Source organism: Lissotriton vulgaris, chromosome 5 (assembly GCF_964263255.1).
Source record: "Lissotriton vulgaris chromosome 5, aLisVul1.2, whole genome shotgun sequence".
Taxonomy (NCBI): Eukaryota; Metazoa; Chordata; class Amphibia; order Caudata; family Salamandridae; genus Lissotriton; species Lissotriton vulgaris.
Window position 1 is genome coordinate 136,817,292 of NC_141693.1, and position 20,380 is coordinate 136,837,671.

Consider the following 20,380-nt stretch of genomic DNA (forward strand, 5'->3'; position numbering starts at 1 on the left):
AAGATGGTGGGGTGTCCAGCCACATCAGCTTCTACAAATGGTCTCTCTGGTCTACCTCTAGTACTGCCCCGAGGGCTCAGTCTTCCTCTCCACTCAGGCACCGTCCTGTCACTGGGTCAAAGTGATCGTAATCGTCCCCTTCCACTATGAAAGGCATTTGCTGGTAAACCCTGCTCCCTGCTGAAATCTTCGGTGGCTGGGGAACCGGAGCCCTAGGTGCCAAAGTCCCCCCTTTAGCCGCCTTAAACTTAACTTCTGTAGCTTTCGGCGCCGGAGGGGCCTGAACCTCCTCTTCCTCTTCCTCTTCCTCTTGTACTTGGTTTTCCGGGTTATGGGGACACTCGCGTCTCCAATGCCCGACCTCAAGACACTGATGACACTTAGTCGTCTTTTTCAGAGTCGCCAGGGCTACTCTTGGTCTTGGGCCGTCCTCGCCATCCCTTTTCTGACCACCCGATTTCCTTCCTAATGTCCCATTTCCTGACTGACCCTGTCCTCCTGGCTGCATCTGGACTAACATCAGCTTGTCCTTAAGCTTCCTCGTCTTCGAATCTATCTCGTCACTGCAGTACCTCGCTTACCTCAGGATTTCGTCCAGGGGCTTGTTCTGCCAACAAATTAGATGTTGTTGTATCATGAGACAGATATCAGGTCTCAACCCCAGAACAAACTTGGACACAAACTGTCCCATGTCTTTTGGATCCATCACATCCAATCCACTGTACTGCGTGAAAATCTGCAATAATCGCTCATAATACTCATGGACTGTCTCCTTTGGTTCCTGCCTAGTCCGATCTATTTTCACCCAATCGATGTCCTGTGGGGGTACCTTAGTCTTCAACCACGTGATCGCCTGTTCATACTTTACCATCACCCTGGGTGAGGGTCCATTCGTGGCAGCATCTCGGTCTGGCTCCTCTGTGGGCCATTCAACGCTGACCTTACATGCTATCCACGAGTCTCCTGGAACCACAATGTCAAACAATGTGTTCAGAACAACCCACAGTACTTTTGAGATCTTAACGAACCTCTCTACCTGCTTGTACCATTCTACGGGACTCTCACGCAGCTTCGGAAATGTGTTCGTAAAGGCAGCCAAATCTCCCCTACTCCAGGGTACATGCACATACCCTCCATGAGCCACCTCCCTCAAGGGATACGCTTCCACGTTCATCAGTCCCCCTCCCTGAGATGTCTCAATGGCGCTCCGCCTAACGCTCTTTTTCCTCGACCACCTTTCCTCCCATTTGTCCAATTGGACCCATGTTCGGAGTCCCACAATCAATTCTCTGATGTGGGTTTTTAATCCGATCACCCTCTTCTCTTCTAGATCTTGGTCCGAGTACTGCAGTCTATGGCCACCCTGTAATGCTTTCGTCCTTGTCAAGTCCACTGAGTACTTGTTCGCTAGTTCAGATAGTTTCTCGTGAGCTGTCCTGGCCCTGCGATTAACATCCTTCGCTACAAACAGCAGTTTATCTGGTTCATAGAGCTCTATTCTCTCTAGTGGCAATGTACCTTCCACTATTTCCTCTACCTCTGATTTCAGCCTCAGCACATCAATCCTCCTTGCCTTTATTGCCGCCCTCAATGTACCTTGACTAGAGGTTTCACTAGGCTCCCTCCCTTTACATTCCTGACTCACTCGTCTGTCTTCCTCAGGTGTGTTATGGGGAACCCTTCCTCTTTCCCAGCTTTCGCGGTCCCACTTCTGGCTATTACTGGCAGATGCATGGGGGGACGCTCCCCTATTCTCCTCACTCCCACGGTCCCATTCGTGCCTACTTCCATTAGACATGCAGTGCAACACCCCCCTATTTTCCTGACTTTCGTGGCCAAAATCGTCCCTCGACCTGTCGCTCTGGTTACCCACGACCGTCTCCCAAGTTCGCAAGTCTGGCCTTAATTCCCTAAGCGACCTTGGCCGTGGTCCTCTCAGATCCATCGGTCCTCTCAAACCCCCCTGCTCTCCCGTTGAGTCTGCCGATGCTGCCAAAGGGGTGCTCCGTTCTATGGGCCTTGGCAATTGGCTCCACCCGTCCGCCACATTACTCATTACTCCTTCCTTCACTGTTACTTCTCTCCCTGTCTGTTTGTGGCAGACTCTCGCTTTGCATCTGTTCTGGATTGGATACTGATACTATGGGACCTATGGTGACAGGTACCGTAAGAGCGTCTGGCAGTCTCTGAGAACTGACCCCCTCTTCACTGCGTACCTTCTGTACTGGGAATCTTCCCACTACTCTCGTCTCTGGGGAAGGCTGAGGTACCCCCTCTCCCTCCACCGAGCCGGACCTGTCTCCTACTGGACCCAAGCCGCTCTCCATTAGGACGCCACCGTCTACGACAGACGTTTCCCTGCCCATCGCTGGTGCTGGCCTCCCCTCTATCTCCGGATTATATGGAGGTGGTCTCTCCGACAACAGTCTCTCTATCAGGCTGTCGTCTGTCTCACTGTCCTCATCCTCTGTGCTCTTCCTCTGCGTATCCCCTGCATTGACCATCAGCGGGTATAGCCTGCCTCCTTCGATGGTCTGCACTCTCCACCTCTTGGCCAGTGCATCCCATCTCCGCCCTAACTGATCTCTTCACTCTTTCCTGTCTCCTATCTCTATTCTTTTCATAGGCTGCCCTGATCCACACGTTTAATGCCTCAAACTGCGTTGGTCTAGGCAAAGGCTGCAAGGAAGCCATAGTCGCTTTTATCTGGTACAACACCTCCAATCTAAACGTTCCGTATCTAGGAAAAGTCAATTCCTCGCTTCCGTCAGTCATCTTACACCAGTTCTCAAGCCACAATATGGTGTGCAACCCGACATTCGTGGCCATGTAATGAGCCGGCGTATCCTCGGGTGGAGCCTCTTCCCCACCCCGAGGTTCTAACCCCTTTTCTCCCTTGAAACAATTTTGCAACCCTTTTAAGCATTTCATGATGAAACCCACAACGTTTCTTTGTTTACAGCGCTCTTTTACTTCCCGATGACATTCCACCAATCCCAGCGCGGCTTCACACTAACCGCCCTATCCCAGCGCGGCTCTTTCTGACGTCACTCGCTTCACTCTAACCGACCAATCTCAGCGCGTCTTCCACACTAACCGTCCTATCCCAGAGCGGCTCTTTTCTGACGTCCCTCGCCTCCGCTTCGCAGCAGTTCCCCTCCTCTCTCTGCTCGTCTCCCGGTCACGCATGCGTCCCAATCATACACTTGAAATGATCACTTCCGACCAAGCAACCACTTCCTTGACTGTACGTCCACAGTCTAACTGTAATTGTCACCAAACTGGCAAATGTCTGTCCACGAAACGACCGGACAATCGCCTCAACTGATAGGTTACAAACACACGGCAACTTCGACCAGCGTCCGTTACCCACACGCTCACACATTCGTTCCCCCTGTCTCGGTCCTGCGGGCGATCAATGGTACCTCATGACCCCCTTACAATGGTCGACAATTACTGTGGGTGTTCGATACACCCGAACCACTTAAACTCTCCTTGAGCTTAAGATTTTCACCGGTTGCGCGCGCTCACAACCTGATCTCGTTTCACACTACAGGCACTCAACTCCGCAAGACAATACAATTCACCAATACAATGCACACCGCAATCTAACACGCATGACCCTTTTCATACTCACTCTCTTACGACCTGCTGCTTTCTGTCGCACCGTCACTCTCCGTCAGTTTCCATAGAACGCCATCCTCCGTCCGCGGTCCTCTGGACGCTCATCATCAGTTCTCTATGGGCCTTGGGGAAATCTTAACCTACTCTAGATTACCCTTACTCCAGAAGATAAACCATCCTACTCTGCTACCAACTGGAAAGGCGGGATTATTACTCTAGAATTAGCATAGCATTCTCCAGAATGCCGTTACAGGTCGACTAGACCTTTTTACCTGTCATAGAGTGAAATAGGCAATCTATTCAATAATTTATCAACCAGTTCAAATGATTTCCGTTGTTTCCCCCAAAATCCACCGACTAATGATCAGGTTCAAAATTTTATTATAAAGCCAAAAACAGTTGGGTATATAAACACCTCAGCAAAAGGTTCAGAAGATAAACAGGCACTAATACAAACATAATCCTACGGAAAAGTCTCAGTCGATTAAGAAACAATACCAGAATCAGTTCCAAAATCATCAGGCTAACAAGAATTGCTATGACCTGAGTTTTGGTAGGCATTTGAAAAAGAATACATCCAGATTAATCTGTCCCTGCACTCTACTAAGTGACATCCCTACTCAACAAGGTTCCCTCCTAACAAAGGTGTCAGTCGTGGTGACTTCCAAAGAAGCACACTCACTTTCTTCGGACTTAGTCTCAGAACTGCTCCCTCATAGCAAAGCTCTCTGCCTGACCAACCGCTTCCTTTCGCCCTTATGCGCATCTACTCTGCCTTTTCCCCGGGGTGCTGTCCCTAATACAAAACCCCACAATACGGACGACACGCCCTAGGGTACGCCCCTCTCGAAGGTGTTGGCTTTCAGGATTTTCCACTATGGCATCTTTCCATCCTTGTCCGTTAGAGCGTCCTTGGGTCCCAGACTCTTCTTCGCTTCTGGTTGCTTCCCTAAATTCCTCAGTCACTCCTCCATGTCTGGGTCTACCATCCTAACACTCATACACAATGGGCCCTTCTTCTACACTATCTACTTAGTCCGGCACCTGCAAAGGAACGCATGCGAATCGACGTAAAATTTATAATGTTGCAATTGACTTCAACTAAAAGCAGCTTTTCCCTAAAACATTTCTATGGTTAAATGTCAAGCAAAGCATTCTAAATCAGGCCTACACGTTTACATGAACTAGGCCTCAGCACGTTTTTGTGCACTAACATCATAACATGAGCAATACATTTCGTTCTTTAAGCCTTCATCATTAAAGCAAACACAATTCTCAATTTTAAGCAATTCTATCCCGTCTAGGTATAACTATGAATTCAATAAAGCAGATCTAAGACACTCTGGTAACCTATCGAGCATTTCTTAATTAGTGTATTTCTCCACTGCAAACGACATTTCTAGGTTAACATGGCATAAATGCTTTTCAACACCTTACGTTGCTCAAAGCATAATTCTAACACATTAATTCTTAGCCCTACGTTACATTTAAACACAATTAATAAGTCCTCTATATATGTGGGTGCTGACTACTTGTGAATATGATGCACCCCTACAGATTTTTCTTCAGCTCAACGCTCTCTCAACCTCATTCTCCATGGATTCCCTTACTACCACCCTTCAATGGTGCCCCTCATTTCTCCATCACCCATCTCCTCTCCGAAGCCCATCTCACATGCATTTCATTTATTTTATAGCACTACTCATACCAGTGTAGGGTTTTAAAGCACTTGACATCACACACACATTATAAAGAGAGAATGATTAATAAGTTTGCAAATCAGTGTCTATGAAATGTTACATAGGACAATGAGGATTACAAGGAATGCGAATCCATCTAGTAGGTAGCATATTTTAAAAGTGTTTGCTCTGGAGAAGCACAAACTCAGGATTTAAAAAGTGCCACAATGGTTGAGCTTGACTCTACTAATAAGAATGTATTTCTACCCAAACTAACCCTTGAAAGCAATATTAGGATGATGAAAAGACTTGGGGATGGAGGGGGCACCATTCTAACCTATACCATGCAGTTTGCGTGCAGCTCTTTGACGTTTCAGAGGTCACTGTCCTCTATTAGGATTGTAAATTATGAACTGCAAGTAACAAATGGATCTTCATGGCAAAAGCAGTAACCCACTCTGTTGTCCACATAAACAGTCCTCTCATCTGCATTGTACACATTCTTTGCAACAGGCAGAATAAACCTCTGTCCAACTTTATGATGAGTCAAAACTGCCACTAGACAAAACTCAGATCTCTACCCAGCAGGATCATTGCTCACCAGTGTTATCTTGGCATTGTATGGCTGCTTTAAAAAACTGCTGGACATTCAAGAAACTCCGCAGTGGGTGCTTTTAAATTTGTAAGTTATTTCTAAACACAGCACCCCCTTACCCCTCCCCCCGAAGCTCCTACAACACCCCGCCCCTGAGCTCAGCGCCAGATGTGGTTGCAACGGTTGCACCGCCCGAAAGTCGACAGTGAGTCCACCCACATCCTTCAGTGGCACCGGGAAAAGTTCATAGCTTCTGCAAAAAGCCTCCAAAGGCCGCTGCAGCTTCTCAGTCTTAGGACACTGGCCGTACCTGGTACCTCACTCGCAGCGACATAGTTCACACCTGGAACTAAGAAGCTCATTTTTTGGGTTGGGGTCTTACAGCAAAATACGACCTAATATTTTCAGAACCATTCATAAAAGAGAAATAATTAACACTTTTCTAGGTCTCGGGTCTCTGCCCAAAGTCCACACCCCAAAGACTACTGTGAAATGAAAAGCCCTTGGCATAGGGCGGTCTAAAGACCATTGATCATGCTAAAAGATTTACTCCTGCTCTGAGAGTCTTCTCTGCCCTCGTGAAGACTCTGGGAAGACAGATATCTGAGCCAGCCGAAAAAGACTGCTGCCATATTCAAACTTAGAGGGGATGTTGCAGGTGGTGACTGTGTCATGGTAATCTCCACTAATCCCTAGGTAGAATTACCCCTAGAGTGCGATAACTAGATAACTGGAATTAGAGTCTTTTTGGGGTACCAACCCCCCTTTGCCATTGAAATATTTTTTGTCAGGGTCCTTGTGAGGACGGAAAAGATTTTCAGAGCAGGAGGGGGCACTTGTGTGACTGAATGATCAGAAACCTAGTAGTTTAACACCATCGCTGCTGATGGTATTCCCCTCCTATGCTGACAATTATTTTTTCCCATTGTTCATGAGCACAGCTCAACCGTGCCTCATGATGAGCTGAGCTCGTCATGAGCACCGAAGGGGTTAATAGTTGCAAAATTGCAATATGAGAAATCAATCCATTGGAAACCGTGTGCCGGCCCTGTCGAGCAGCATCTGATAGCTGTGTGGTGCCCAAGTCCTTATGGCTAGGGGGTTGTAAAGATTCACAAGCCAGAGGCTTTCATTAGGACAGCTCCAGTTCAGTCTTTGTCATTTGACAGCATTTTGTTTTCTCCTTCATTCAGGTGACATAACATTTGAAATGCAAAGCACTATGAAGTGTCTACAACGTTTGGTGACAGAGAAAACACCAAATAAAAAGATAATATATGTTGTCAATTCTAAACCATCATTCTATTCCTTCTAATTGGAATTATGCAGCCTGATTTAAAAATAGTGAGAACATTGTAACCTTCGTGGCTCACACAATCAACTGCAGTGGTATTCCATTCACCAATGAGCATGCAAAGTTAACAAAATCTTTCATAAGTCTTTCAAACCTAGAAATGGACTGAAGTCAACCAAAATACACCTGCATAGCTTTGTGCGGTTTTAATAAATGTTTTATAGTTCAATGGTTCAATCAATTATCATTAACCATGTCCCTCTCTCTGTATAATTTCCATAACTGGATAATGGAAGACCACCTTTTTATATGACAGCATTTGATAGCGCAAATACAGCATTAATGCTGTGACAATGTTCCCACGATGACGGTCTTCCTTATCTTAAGAGTAGTTTTGTATATGCAAGTGTTAAATGTTGATGTTAGACGTTGATGCTATCTCTAGAGTTCTAGAAATTCAAGCCTTCTTTATAGAGCTATGTTGGAAATTCTTGCCAGAGAATCTTCAAAGCATATTATCCCCAAGCAATTGACTCCTAAGTTACATATTAAACAATGATCCTATGTGGAGTTACATTTTCTCTGTTTAATCACCCAGCTCTGTCAATTCACACTCTTGACAGTGGGCTCACCGCAGACCCAAGATCAATAGTTTTAATTCCTCTGCAAACTTTTTTCTTCCTCCATCATTCGTTTCCATTGCTTTGAGGTTTCTTGCAGAGGTTATCACAGCCTAGTGCCAAGTTACAGAATGACAGGTTGCTTTTGCATCAGTGCTAATGAATTTCACTGACCAGACACTATGTGTCACTGCTGCCCAGTGTCTGTGAACAGATTCTTTCTCGTAGTTTTCTGGAGGTGCTAAAAGCAACAATCCAAGACCTGTGACTGCATCTGATTAGGAATATTAGGCCAGATGCTTGCTCTTCAATTAACCACATTTATTTTACATGGTGGAACAGGAGAGTAACTCACATAGAAATGGTCATGGTGCTTATAAAAAAAATAAAAACCTGTAGCATGCGACTGTCCTTGCCTGGTCAGCCAGGTATGTAACTTAAGGTTTTTATTGCTAGATCATTATTACACCAGTGGTGAGAATGGGCATTCTTTATGATATCTTGAGAATAGGATAAAAAAAACTCTTATGGCTGAATTTTTATTGAAATATACTCACAATCACATGACATTACATTCTATGCAAGTGTATGTTCATTTATACAAGGTTCAAGCACCTGAGCTGCACATATCCCTCAAACCATATCAGTGCATTCTTCAACATAATTGTGTATTTAAGAATCTACACAGACTTCCGCTATACTTTTTGAAATTTAACACATTGTCCTGTATCTTCTTGAAGTGGACTTGCATATGGTGCTAAACAATTCTTATTTATAAAGCAGTATGTTAAGAATACATGTTCTTCCATCCTCCCCTACTAATGTACACTCAATGTGTATGGCTCTGGGTGGGTAGGCAGCTTAATATTATTGTTTTTTTATTTAATTATTTTTTTCAGTGTTATATAGCGCAAACTTGACCCAAAAGTATTAGAGCACTTTAAATGAGCAACAGTTGCATTACACAAAGTCCCATTCATTTTTATAGGCACGGAGAGATTAAGTGATTCACCAAAAAGCAAGGAAGTACCCAAAAAATCGACAAAGGAACCGAGATCTGCCACCAGAGCAGGGCCGTCCAAAGTAGCCGCGAGCTCGGAGGGGTCAGTTGCTAAACAAGGTAATATGCGTAGAAAAATAAATTGTATAAATCTACCACCAGAGGCAGCACCTTATGTGTGCGTCCTTTCGGGAGTACCGGTGCTCACAAACGGGGAAACTGAAGGGCATCAGTACCTCAAAAATAAAGTGCAATTTTGCTTAACTGAGAATAGACCCCTTCCATCTAATATTGATGGAAGATTCTTAAGTGTCAGAAGGGTGGGATGGTTAGGTTCCCGTCCTAAGGACATGGCTGGAGACCTGGTAATTGTTAACTTCAGGGATAACCAGGTCATCCCATATCTACGTAGTTGGGACTCACAAATAGGAGACGGGCCCATAGCAACAAGAGAATTGTCCGATTTCTATCCCAGAACCGCGTATCTGCCCCCCCACAAGATGGAGCGTAGAGGAAATCCACTGGATGGGCAGGAGGGGCCCTGTAACGAGCAGTTACAAGATACCCACCTACAATCGTTATGACCTTCTTCACGGCTTAGATTTGGTGATCTGAAAGCATCCAATAAGCACAGTTACCTTTTTGCGTTGTCAAATGTAATGAATCTTTATTGATGTCACCTATGTGCTTTCTTTTACATAGCCTAGATATAGTTTCATATTCATTTTACTTCCTCGATTTTAATTGTTTCTTTTTTAACTTTAAAAATGTATCTTGTTGGGTTGACTCCTTACTGTCTGTCCACAGGGAAAATTGATTTATGTTTTTCTAACTATATTTTATTTTATTGTAAATGAAATTTGTACGCTGTATGCTTTTATGGTTATTAATTTTAACCGAATAAAGTACTTTGAACTTGAACTTGATTAAGTGATTTGCCGAGAATCATAGAATGTTGAGCCGACGCTGAGACTCGAAACCTCGTCCCAGCTCCAATTTGGTATTTACTATGTGCTTTGAGTCAAGGGCGTACTGAAGCCCCCGCTATACCAGCTTCAGTGGTGGTCATATATAATGTGTTATCTACTCACCTTTATTGTCATATCTGTGATTTGCAGGTCACAAGATTAAAGCTAATAAATAGTGCAGGAAAGAAGAAACATAGCAATCTGTGAGGTGGGGCAAAAGGGTGCCAAAGACGTAAAGAAAGAGAAAAAGTGGCAATGAAAAAACATAAGTGAGAGGCGTATTGAGTGAGTGAGCAATACAGAGAAAAGCAAAAAAGACAGGAAAGAAGGAAAATGGTCCGAAAGGAAGGAGGCATGGTTGAAAGAAGGCATAAATGAAGAATGGAAAGTGGAAAGAAAAAATGAGACCGAAAGGGAGAAAGAAAGAGAAAAAGAGAGCCTGAAAAAGGGTGGCAGTAAAGAAAGAAGTAACCCCGACATTATAAAAGAAACATATAAAAGAAACATATGAGGGAAATATCGAAGGATAGCAGGACAACAAAAAATATTGAAAAGAAGAATGAAGCACATAAGGAGGAAAATTGAAGAGAAGGGCAATAAAAGGAAGGAAAGAGAGAGAATTTAAGAAGCAAAGTCATAATGAAAAGAAACGAATAAATGGCAGGAAAATAAGTAAGGAATTAACAGAATGAATGGGGAAATGGACTAAGGAAGTAAAGATGGAGAACATAAAAATAAAGAAGGGCAGAAATGTGGCACGATGGAACTAAAGAACAGTCACAATGAAAGGAAGATAAAAAGAATATATAAAGGATGGGAAGATGGAAAGAATACTATAAAGCAGAAGAGAGAGAATGATATAAAAAAGGAAAGAAAGGTAAAAATAGAAGTTTAGAATGTCGGAGAAAATTAAAAACGAATTATAGGAAAGAAAGACCACAGAAACAGGAAAGCACAGAGTAAATGGAACAAGGCACAGAGGAAAGAAGGTATGAAGATGAAAAGGCTGGTAAGCAACAAGTCGCCCTGGGAGGGACTCGAAACCCGGAGAGGCACTGAAGTAGTGAATCTTTGCCTCCACTGCAGGGGTTGCACTTCTGACGTCTGCACTTGGCCATGTTTGCTGGCTCATATTTTGAATTTTGGATGTCACAGAATGATTCAAATTGTAATACAGTGCTAACCTACCAATGCTGATCTGTTACACTCACTTCTCTCTTCTAACAGCCGTGCTGTGCTGCAAGAGGTGCTGGAGGCAGACCTGAGCAATGAGGCTTTCCCCTTCTCAACTCATCAAGTCGTAAAGGCTGCCGGTCACACGGTAAGCAGCCAACGCCTGGTGTGATACAGACCCGCACGCTGCATGCTGATCTTTCCATCTTAGGCCCCTGGTCCACTTCTGCTTCTTGCTCTCCACCACTCTTAGTCCTCAAAGTTTTTGGGACGTCTTTAGAGGAAAGTAGTTCCCAGCTTTTATAGGAAGGTATTTCTTGTTGTGGGCATCTTGGTGTAGGAGAGACAGAGTACCTACCCCGTACCACCAACATGTATCCTCCTTGTGTAGTAACTAGCTCTGTTTAGGTGAAATTAAGCTGGTTGTGGAGCTGGAGTGGCGGCTGTGGAGAGGAACAGGGGCGGGTCCTCCACTAAGGCGGAAGAGGGCTGCACCGCTGCTCTGTGCGCAGTTGAAAAAGGAATGATAAAATGACACTAGTGAATGTTGTTATCATTTTTCTGTCATGGCTCAGCTGGTTAGGGGCGGGCAGAGCTGGATGTCACAGGAACAGAGGGAGGCGTGGTGGCACTCTCTTAACTGTGCACGACAGTTTAGCCGACTGTCTCGGGTCGGCCAAACAACCATGCGCACTTTGCATGTTCTCCACAGGCTGTAATGCACAGCCTGGGTGGAAAACATACCCAGACCCCAAGTCTCTGTCGGAGTGCCGAACCAGGGCACACCGACCAATCACAACGCTGCTGTAACAGAGCGTCATGATTGGCCAGGGGAGTCTGAGATCCTGGGTGCTTCCTGGTTCCTGCTTCCTTTCTGCTTCTAGAGTGATGAAGAGGACGGTGAGCCGGCAGCCAGCATGCAGGTAAGTGGTATATTTTCCCTATTTTATTTCACCCTCTCCTCTCCTCCCACCCTGCCGCGCCACCCCATTAAGTAACAGCCACCACTGGAGATAAATGGAGTTAAGGTGCCGGCTATAATGCTGGTTGTGCAGTGTAGATGCTGGCTGTAATGCTGGTTGTGCAGTGTAGATGCTGGCTGTAATGCTGGTTGTGCTTTGTAGATGCTGGCTGTAGTGCTGGTTGTGCAGTGCAGATGCTGGCTGTAGTGCTGGCTGTGGAGTGCAGGTGCTGGCTGTAATGCTAGTTGTGCAGTGTAGATGCTGGGTGTAGTGCTGGTTGTGCAGTGTAGATGCTGGTTGTAGTGCTGGCTGTGGAGTGCAGATGCTGGGTGTAGTGCTGGTTGTGCATTGTAGATGCTGTCTGTAGTGCTGGCTGTGGAGTGCAGATGCTGGCTGTAATGCTGGTTGTGGAGTGCAGATGCTGGCTGTAATGCTGGTTGTGCAGTGCAGATGCTGGCTGTAGTGCTGGCTGTGGAGTGCAGATGCTGGGTGTAGTGCTGGTTGTGCATTGTAGATGCTGGCTGTAGTGCTGGCTGTGGAGTGCAGAAGCTGGCTGTAATGCTGGTTGTGCAGTATAGATGCTGGGTGTAATGCTGGTTGTGCAGTGCAGATGCTGGGTGTAATGCTGGTTGTGCAGTGCAGATGTTGGCTGTAGTGCTGGTTGTGCAGTGCAGATGCTGGCTGTAGTGCTGGTTGTGCAGTGCAGATGCTGGCTGTAATGCTGGTTGTGCGGTGCAGATGCTGGCTGTAGTGCTGGTTGTGCAGTAAAGATGCTGGCTGTAATGCTGGTTCTGCAGTGCAGATGCTGGCTGTAATGCTGGTTATGCAGTGCAGTGCAGATGCTGGTTGTAGTGCTGGTTGTGCAGTGCAGATGCTGGCTGTAATGCTGGTTGTGCAGTGCAGATGCTGGCTGTAGTGCTGGCCAGCTTCTAACCGTGCAGGATGCAGGACGCCGTGGGCAGGCTCGGCTGCAGGGAGTTGGAACAACAGGAAAGTTACTGCTGATCCCAGGCAGCAGCTTCGCCACCTGTAGGCGCTTAAATCCTTCTGTGTGCAGACTCGTGCCCAGTCAATCGATACAGCACTCTCGGCTGTAATTGGAAAAGCGGCTTGAATTGTGTTTTTAGCAGTTATCTCTGCTGGCAACATCGATTGCGAGGACTTGGCTCTTCCGTGTCCATCCCCGGCGCCTGCTATCTAGACAGGCCTCGCGTTCCTCAGTTCTTTTCACCCATCCACCTGCGTTCTCTTCTCCCGCGCCTGCGCATTGGTGCATCTGCCGATGCACTTCCGCCACAGCACCTTCCCTCGTCCAGTTAATAACTCGAAGGCCAGAGATGTCAGGAAGTGAAAGGCGAGGGTCAGGAGCCTTCTTGCTGCCTCTTGTGAGTTCTTCTGGGGACTGCAGTGGACGTCTGTTCTGGCACCAGACCACTCACGCCTGAACTCGGACTTCCGGGGGCGTGTTTTAGGAAGTATTTATCACCTCTTCCCCCTTGTTTGTGCCGTTGCACGAGCGTTCAAAACACCACTTTTCCAGACTATTAATTCTCTGTGTCTTCGGTCTAGCACCTATACCTTTAGTACAATTCCATATGTAGTTAAGTTTCCTTGGGAATGTGGGGTCCTAAGTGCCAGATGTACGACACTTTTTAGCGGTCACAAACAGGAAATCGGCCCGTTTGCGATCGCTAAATAGGTTAATAACCTACTACTGACTCGCAAAATAGGGCTTGCGAGTCGTTAATAGGAAGGGGCGTGCCAAGGCCGTCTCTTCCTAACAGGGAGTCGCACTAGTATGCACGATTGTTTTGAACCCTCAGATGCGGTCGCAAAACAATCGCCCTTAAAAAATGAAAAGAAAACTTTTAATTTTTTTCTTTTAAACGCATGCTATTTTCTTTTGAGGAAAACAGACTGCATTTGAAGGAAAAAAAAGTTGCTTTATTTGAAAAAGCGAACACAGACATGGGGTCTGCTGTCCCCAGCAGGCCACCATCCCTTTGATATGTGAGATTTCTAAGAGGTCACAATTTGCGACCTACCGTATTGATATTAATGAGGTGGGTCGTTAGCGACCCCATGAGGAATCACAAACCCTGTCCGAGACACTGTTTTACATTACATTTTGCGAGTCGCAAAACGTCACAGTTTGTGACTCACAAAATGGAATGGTCGTACATCTGGCCCTCAATATACTGTTGTTAGACATAGCCTCTGTAGCAACTATTCTCTATACTCTTTTTTGCAATATTAACATCTTTTTGGTCTCGTGCTCCCTCCATTTATCATCTCTCTCCTACCTGAATAAGCATATGACCAAGGTAAATTATGCGAGTCTTGTTTTTGTTGTACCTTTATTACACTTCCAGACCCTATCAGATCCTAACAGGTAAGAGCTCGCTACCTTACCAAATCCAATGCTATATTGCCCTATTATTACACTCTTACACTTGGCATTAGCGCCAGTAATGAATGATCTGGCATTATTGCCACATTGAAATTCTCTAACCTATCCTCTCGAGATAGCCTCCTGAGCGGGTGCACTCCGGCACGCCGGCGAGCACCCCTTACCACAAGGCAACAATATGATTGTGGAGTGGCTTAATAGGGTACTATATGGACAATAAGTAGATCAGAAGGGTACAGGCTTGAAGACACCAAGTATTGTGTGTGTATATATATATATATATATCAGAGGTGTGGTTGCAGAGTCTGGTAAGTGTTGCTCTTGCTGCTTATTTGATGTCACTTGAAACCCCTGAGTAGAACAGAACAGCAATCCATCGGCATTTCAGTATGTTATTTGTGATCACATTCAGCAATGACCCTTACCACTTCCTTCCCTGTGTGGTCTATTTGCCACCGAGTATTGTGTCTCTAGCTTATGTGCCGCTACCCTGCTGTATGCCTGTCGTGCCCTTGCTCTTTGTTTTTTAAAAAAAGGCAACCTTAGTTTCAAAATTGTATCTGAGGTATTAGAATTGTGGTAAAATACCTCTGTGCCAAACCTGGCACCCTCGTGCGCTCCTGTCCACACCCCTAGGCTGCAACCAATCACGCCTGACGGGGGAGGAGTCGGAGGTGGGGAATCACTTGAGTTGCCGCTGGCAGTACGGGCGCGGGCACTCTAGCTTCTGTGCCACTACACTGCTGTATGCCTGTCGTGCGCTTGCTCTTTGTTTTTAAAAAAAGGCAACCTTAGTTTTAAAATTGTATCTGAGATATTAGAATTGTGGTAAAATACCTCTGTGCCAAACCCGGCTCCCTCGCGCGCTCCTGTACACACCCCTAGGCTGCAACCAATCACGCCTGATGTGGGAGGAGTCAGAGGGGGGAATCACTTGAAATGCCGCTGGCAGTACGGGCACGGACACTCTAGCTTCTTGCCGCTACCCTGCTGTATGCCTGTCGGGCGCTTGCTCTTTGTTTTTTAAAAAAAGGCAACCTTAGTTTTAAAATTGTATCTGAGATATTAGAATTGTGGTAAAATACCTCTGTGCCAAACCCGGCTCCCTCCACGCTCCTGTTCACACCCCTAGGCTGCAACCAATCACGCCTGACGGGAGAGGAGTCAGAGGCAGGGAATCACTTGAAATGCCGCTGGCAGTGTGGAAGCGCAGCGGACGCGCCGGTGGTGCGCCGAAGGCACGCCAAAGGCAAGCCAGTCTGCGCCCAGCCGGGCCCAGAGGCCACGCCCAGCCGGGCCCAGAGGCCACCCCTGCTGCACAAATCATCACATACTCCCCGCAGGAACTAAGAAGTCTTTATCAGTCCAATTACACTCTTTGTCCCATCACCTATGCCCACTTGAAGCATACTGGTATCGCTCAAAGTCAGAGTACACCTCATGGACTCCTGCGCACCATTCAGTATCAAAATCAGACACTGACCCCTTCTCAGGCCTAAAAAACCCACATTACGAATACTCTACCTCAACACCCGCTCCCTGGTCAAACACCAGCTAGACATCTTCCTACTCCTATCATCGGAGGCACCTGACATCTTCTTTGTTACCGAGACTTGGTTAAATCTTGAATCCACCCCTGACATTATGGCTGCCCTTCCTCCAAACTATTACATCTTACACACTAACAGGACTCAAGGGAAAATTGGAGGCGGTGTAGCTGCCATCATACATAAAGATCACACATTCACCTCTGTCTCCTTTAATTCTCCTCGCTGTTGATAACATGGTTATCAAACTGGACACCAGTGCCGGGCCACTTGTTTGTGTCTTGATATATAACCCCCCCCCCAGCACATGCCACTATTCCCTCTCTCACTATTTGAGCAACTTGCTAATCTGGTCACAGACTATGCAAAAATACTGGTGCTAGGTGACCTTAATTACTGGTGCAACAACACATCCGGTGGACCCCATGCCACTGAACTGACGGAATTGTTTTCCAACTAAATTTCACCCCTCACATTTCCTCAGCCACCCATATTAAAGGTCACATCTTGGACCAGGTGTGGACTACTAACCTCATGGTCTCAACACCCACAATCTCCCCGTACATCTGGTCCGATCACCACTGTATAAAATTGTCAATATCAATCCCCACTGGTACTAAGCCCCACCAATCAAGGGAGGCTTGATCAGAAAATGGAGCACTCTTAATAAACAAGACTTTATGGACAGTCTAACCAGCTCCATCCCTGTAGCGGTCCCGGATGTGGACCTCGCAGAAGCCAACATCTCAGCCTGGCTACTCGCAGCCAGCAATAAGCATGTCCCATTCAAGAAACTTAAAACTGCCCGCCACTCTGATGCTCAGAGATGGTTTTCCCCTGAGCTCAGAGCTCAAAAATTAGACCTCCATCAAAAAGAGAGAAAATGGAGACTCTCGTATTCTCCGGAAGGCAAATGCCACTACCTGATAGCTCGCAAATAATATAAAAGAGCTATCATCTCAGCTAAAGCCTCATATTTCTCGGAAAAAAACCACAAAGTCAAAGAATAAATCCAAAGACATCTTTGCCATAGTAAATGAGCTATCCAACGGCGAGAGAATTCTCCCCAAGCCCATGGCCACCCAAGCTCTGTGTGACTCTGAATACATACTTTACAGAAAAAATTGTCAATATCAAAACCAGCCTTCCCACCACCTGCCTTAAAGAGGATCAATCTGCTTTATTACCCAATCCCTATACCCTCAACCACTTCCCCCCCATTAATGACCAGTCCCTTCAAGCTCTACTGGCTAGGGAGAAATCTGGATCACCAAGGGACAACTGTCCTCCTTATATCTTAAAGGATGCATTCTCTGCCCTTTCCCCTCCCATCTTGGCTTTCCTGAATGAATCCCTATCCCAGGGCAGGGCCCTCAAAGCATTTAAGGACGCTATTGTAGTCCCCCTCTTGAAGAAACCAGGGTCCGACCCCCAGAACCTCTCCAATTACAGGCCTATTTCTCTGCTTCCCTTTCTGGCCAAGGTCCTTGAAGCTCATGTAACTACATGTCTGTCTAATTTTATTGAGCAGTCCGACTACCTAGACCCTCACCAAGCAGGATTTCGCCCTGCCCATTCCACCGAGACAGTAATTCTCGCAGTGCTAGATGCCCTATGGGGTAACCCTGGCAGGGGAGTCCCCCAGGCCCTCGTCCTCCTGGACCTCTCGGCCGCATTTGACACGGTCGACCATACCATCTTAATGGACCTTGTCAAACTGGCCGGCATCCGCGGGCGGCTTACAGCTGGATTCGATCCTTTCTCAGCGATCGCTCCCAGGCCGTACGCCTAGCCCCTTTTACCGCCCCCAAGCTTCCCACGACTTGTGGGGTTCCGCAGGGATCCTCACTCTTCCCGTTGTTGTTTAACTTATATTTGATACCTCTGATCCAGGCCTTAAAGAAACAGAAAACTATCACCTTCAACTAAGTTGACGATCTCCAGCTGATCTTTACCATCGACAACTCCCCCGAATCAATTCAGGATTTTCAGGGTACCATGCTTCTCATCCGTCAGTGGATGGATCATAATCACCTGAAGCTAAACCCCAGTAAGACTGAGCTGGTTCTGAATGGGCATAGCCAATCCATCTGGGGCCCACACTATATGCCCACTGACCTTGGCCCAGCCCCATCAAGTTCAGTAAAAAGTCTAGGGGTGATCATCAATGACGATCTGTCCTTAAAGACCCAAGTAGGTACAGTGGTGTCCTCCTGTTTCTTCCAACTTCGTAGGATCAGGAAAATCAGCCTCATGCTCACCCACTCAGCCTTGATCCAGGTGGTGATAGCCTTGGTACTATCACATCTGGATTGTGCCAACGCTATTTACCTGGGCCTTCCACTTGGCCTCTGCAAACGCCTCCAATTGGTTCAGAACCAGGCGGCCAGGCTAATCCATCAGCAACCTATGTGGCAGTCTGCCAGACCACTGCTAAAAAAGCTTCATTGGCTTCCAATCCCTCAACGCTCTGCATTTAAGACGGCCTGTATCATCTTCAAGTCCCTTCACGGCCGCAGCCCCAAGTTCATCACATCTCTTCTAACTAGGTACATCCCTGCCCGCAATCTCCGCTCCGCTAATCTTCCACTCCTTGCCACTTCATCCTTTAAATTACATCGCCAGGGCGGACGCAGGTTTGAAACTCTGGCCCACAGACTATGGAATTCCCTTCCATTAGAGATTCGATCCTGCAATAGCCTCTTGAGCTTCAGGAAGATGCTCAAGACTTGGCTATTCACACAGGCGCACGTGTAGTTCCTGCCTGGTTCCGGCATTCGTTAGAGTCAGCGCCATGAAACCCCCAGGTGAACGTGCGCTCTATAAGAAATTATTAACACAACATAACATAACATTAAGGCTGGTGCAAGGCCTCTTGCTACCTTCGGTAAAGTGCCAATCTGCTATCTCTAACCCTGTTCGAGGCAATCTTTACTGCTTGGGGGGGGGGGCTATCTAGTGCCTGCTGCTGGCAGTGCCCCTGGTTGGTAATTGGCTCTGTGCCCTGAACCAGCCATGTTCTTTAATGAAAGAAAGAATGAATGAAAAACCATTTATAAAGTGCATAGCTGCTTCACAGAGACGCGTCCTGGTGCTAAACCAGTCGGCAAGTGGAGCTAAAAATGATAAATAAGCATCCCTAAAAGGTGAGTCTTCAAACCAGATTTGAAAGCCTGCTCAGAATCAAGTAGTCTCAGGACTGTTGGCAGCAAGAAGGATCTACCATCCGATCTTTCTTTACAAATCTTTGGGATGCAGAGTTTTCCTTGACTTGTGGAGCGAAGAGCCCTGGCCTTAAATCGAATCTTTTGCTTAATCAGTAGCCAATGCCACTGTTTGAGGATCTCCCTAGTGGATTGCCTCTTAAAGCAGTTCAAAATCAAATGGGCTGCCACATTCTGTAATGACTGGAAATCCTAAATAAAGCATGTTTGCATGGTCCAACCTAGAAGTGACCAAGGCATGCACCACCACTTTCCTGGTGTGTCAGGGGAGTACCTTCAATGTATTTTTTAATGATCTTAGAAATGCAAAGCAAGTGGCTGTAATAGCCCTTATATAAAGTTTAAAAGATAAGTCTTTGTCAAATTTAGTACCCCGGTTTCTTTCTTCCGATCTGGGAGTAGGTCGTTCACCAAGAACTTTCGGTCAGAAGCTTCTATGGTCAAGGGGAGTGGATTCGCCAAACACCAGAATTTCAGTTTTATCTGAATTAAGTTTCAGACAACTGTATCCAGTTGGGCACCATGGACAGGCAACCATGAAAATTCGCCATCATCATAGTCCCTATTTGCTGAAATGACAGCATTAACAGGATGTAATCTTCTTAAGGGACCAGGTTGAATCCCCATTGTTCCGTGGCCCTCCCCAGCGGGGCGATGCTGCTGTGTTACCCAGGGACACTCAGCGCAAGCAGATGCATTATTTTGCCTGATCTGCCAGGCATCCTCTCTCAGCCTTTCTTCGGGCTGGAATCAGAGTTCTTGCTGTACGTACTGAGCTTACCTGCCGGCTTATAATTAAGTTTAGCACTTTAAGTGCCTTGGGAGGTACGAGAGGGCCTTCACTGTATGACTATAATTGTTAGAGGACAATATGCTAATAAGGACATTTTTAGCTCTCGCCTGTAGACGGCTGTAGCTGACTGTGGGAGACCTCATATTACCAGTACACTCATACATTGTGCACATACAGTCCACAGAGAGGGGGCTTTTGGTCGACACCCTTCCACCACTTACTGGTGGTATTTTCTCAGATTGGTTAAATCAGCTGTTCTTATAGACATGGCATTTGATGTACGTTTACATGGCTTTGCCACTATTTTTTACTTTACTTTTTTTTTGATAGGATGGGGCTTTAAGTTGTTTCTTGTAGTAACCTCTCCCTGTTTCCCAGATCACTGTGCTCCCACTGACTGTCCCAGTGCCCCCAAGCAGGATTTGGCATGACCACGGCATGCTTCCGCCCCCTGCCTCATTTATTTGGTTTTCCAAAGCTTGTTGAATTTC

General features: G+C 46.4%; 1 protein-coding gene across 2 annotated transcripts in view; it reads left to right on the forward strand.

The window, feature by feature from the left end:
* The window catches only part of SARDH (sarcosine dehydrogenase), an 850,014-nt gene that overhangs the window by 632,512 nt on the left and 197,122 nt on the right, over window positions 1-20,380 (forward strand). For both annotated transcript variants that reach the window (XM_086921071.1, XM_086921072.1), the window contains exon 17: window positions 11,008-11,101. In XM_086921071.1, coding sequence (XP_086777197.1) covers window positions 11,008-11,101 — 94 coding nt within the window. The remainder of the gene's footprint in view (window positions 1-11,007; window positions 11,102-20,380) is intronic.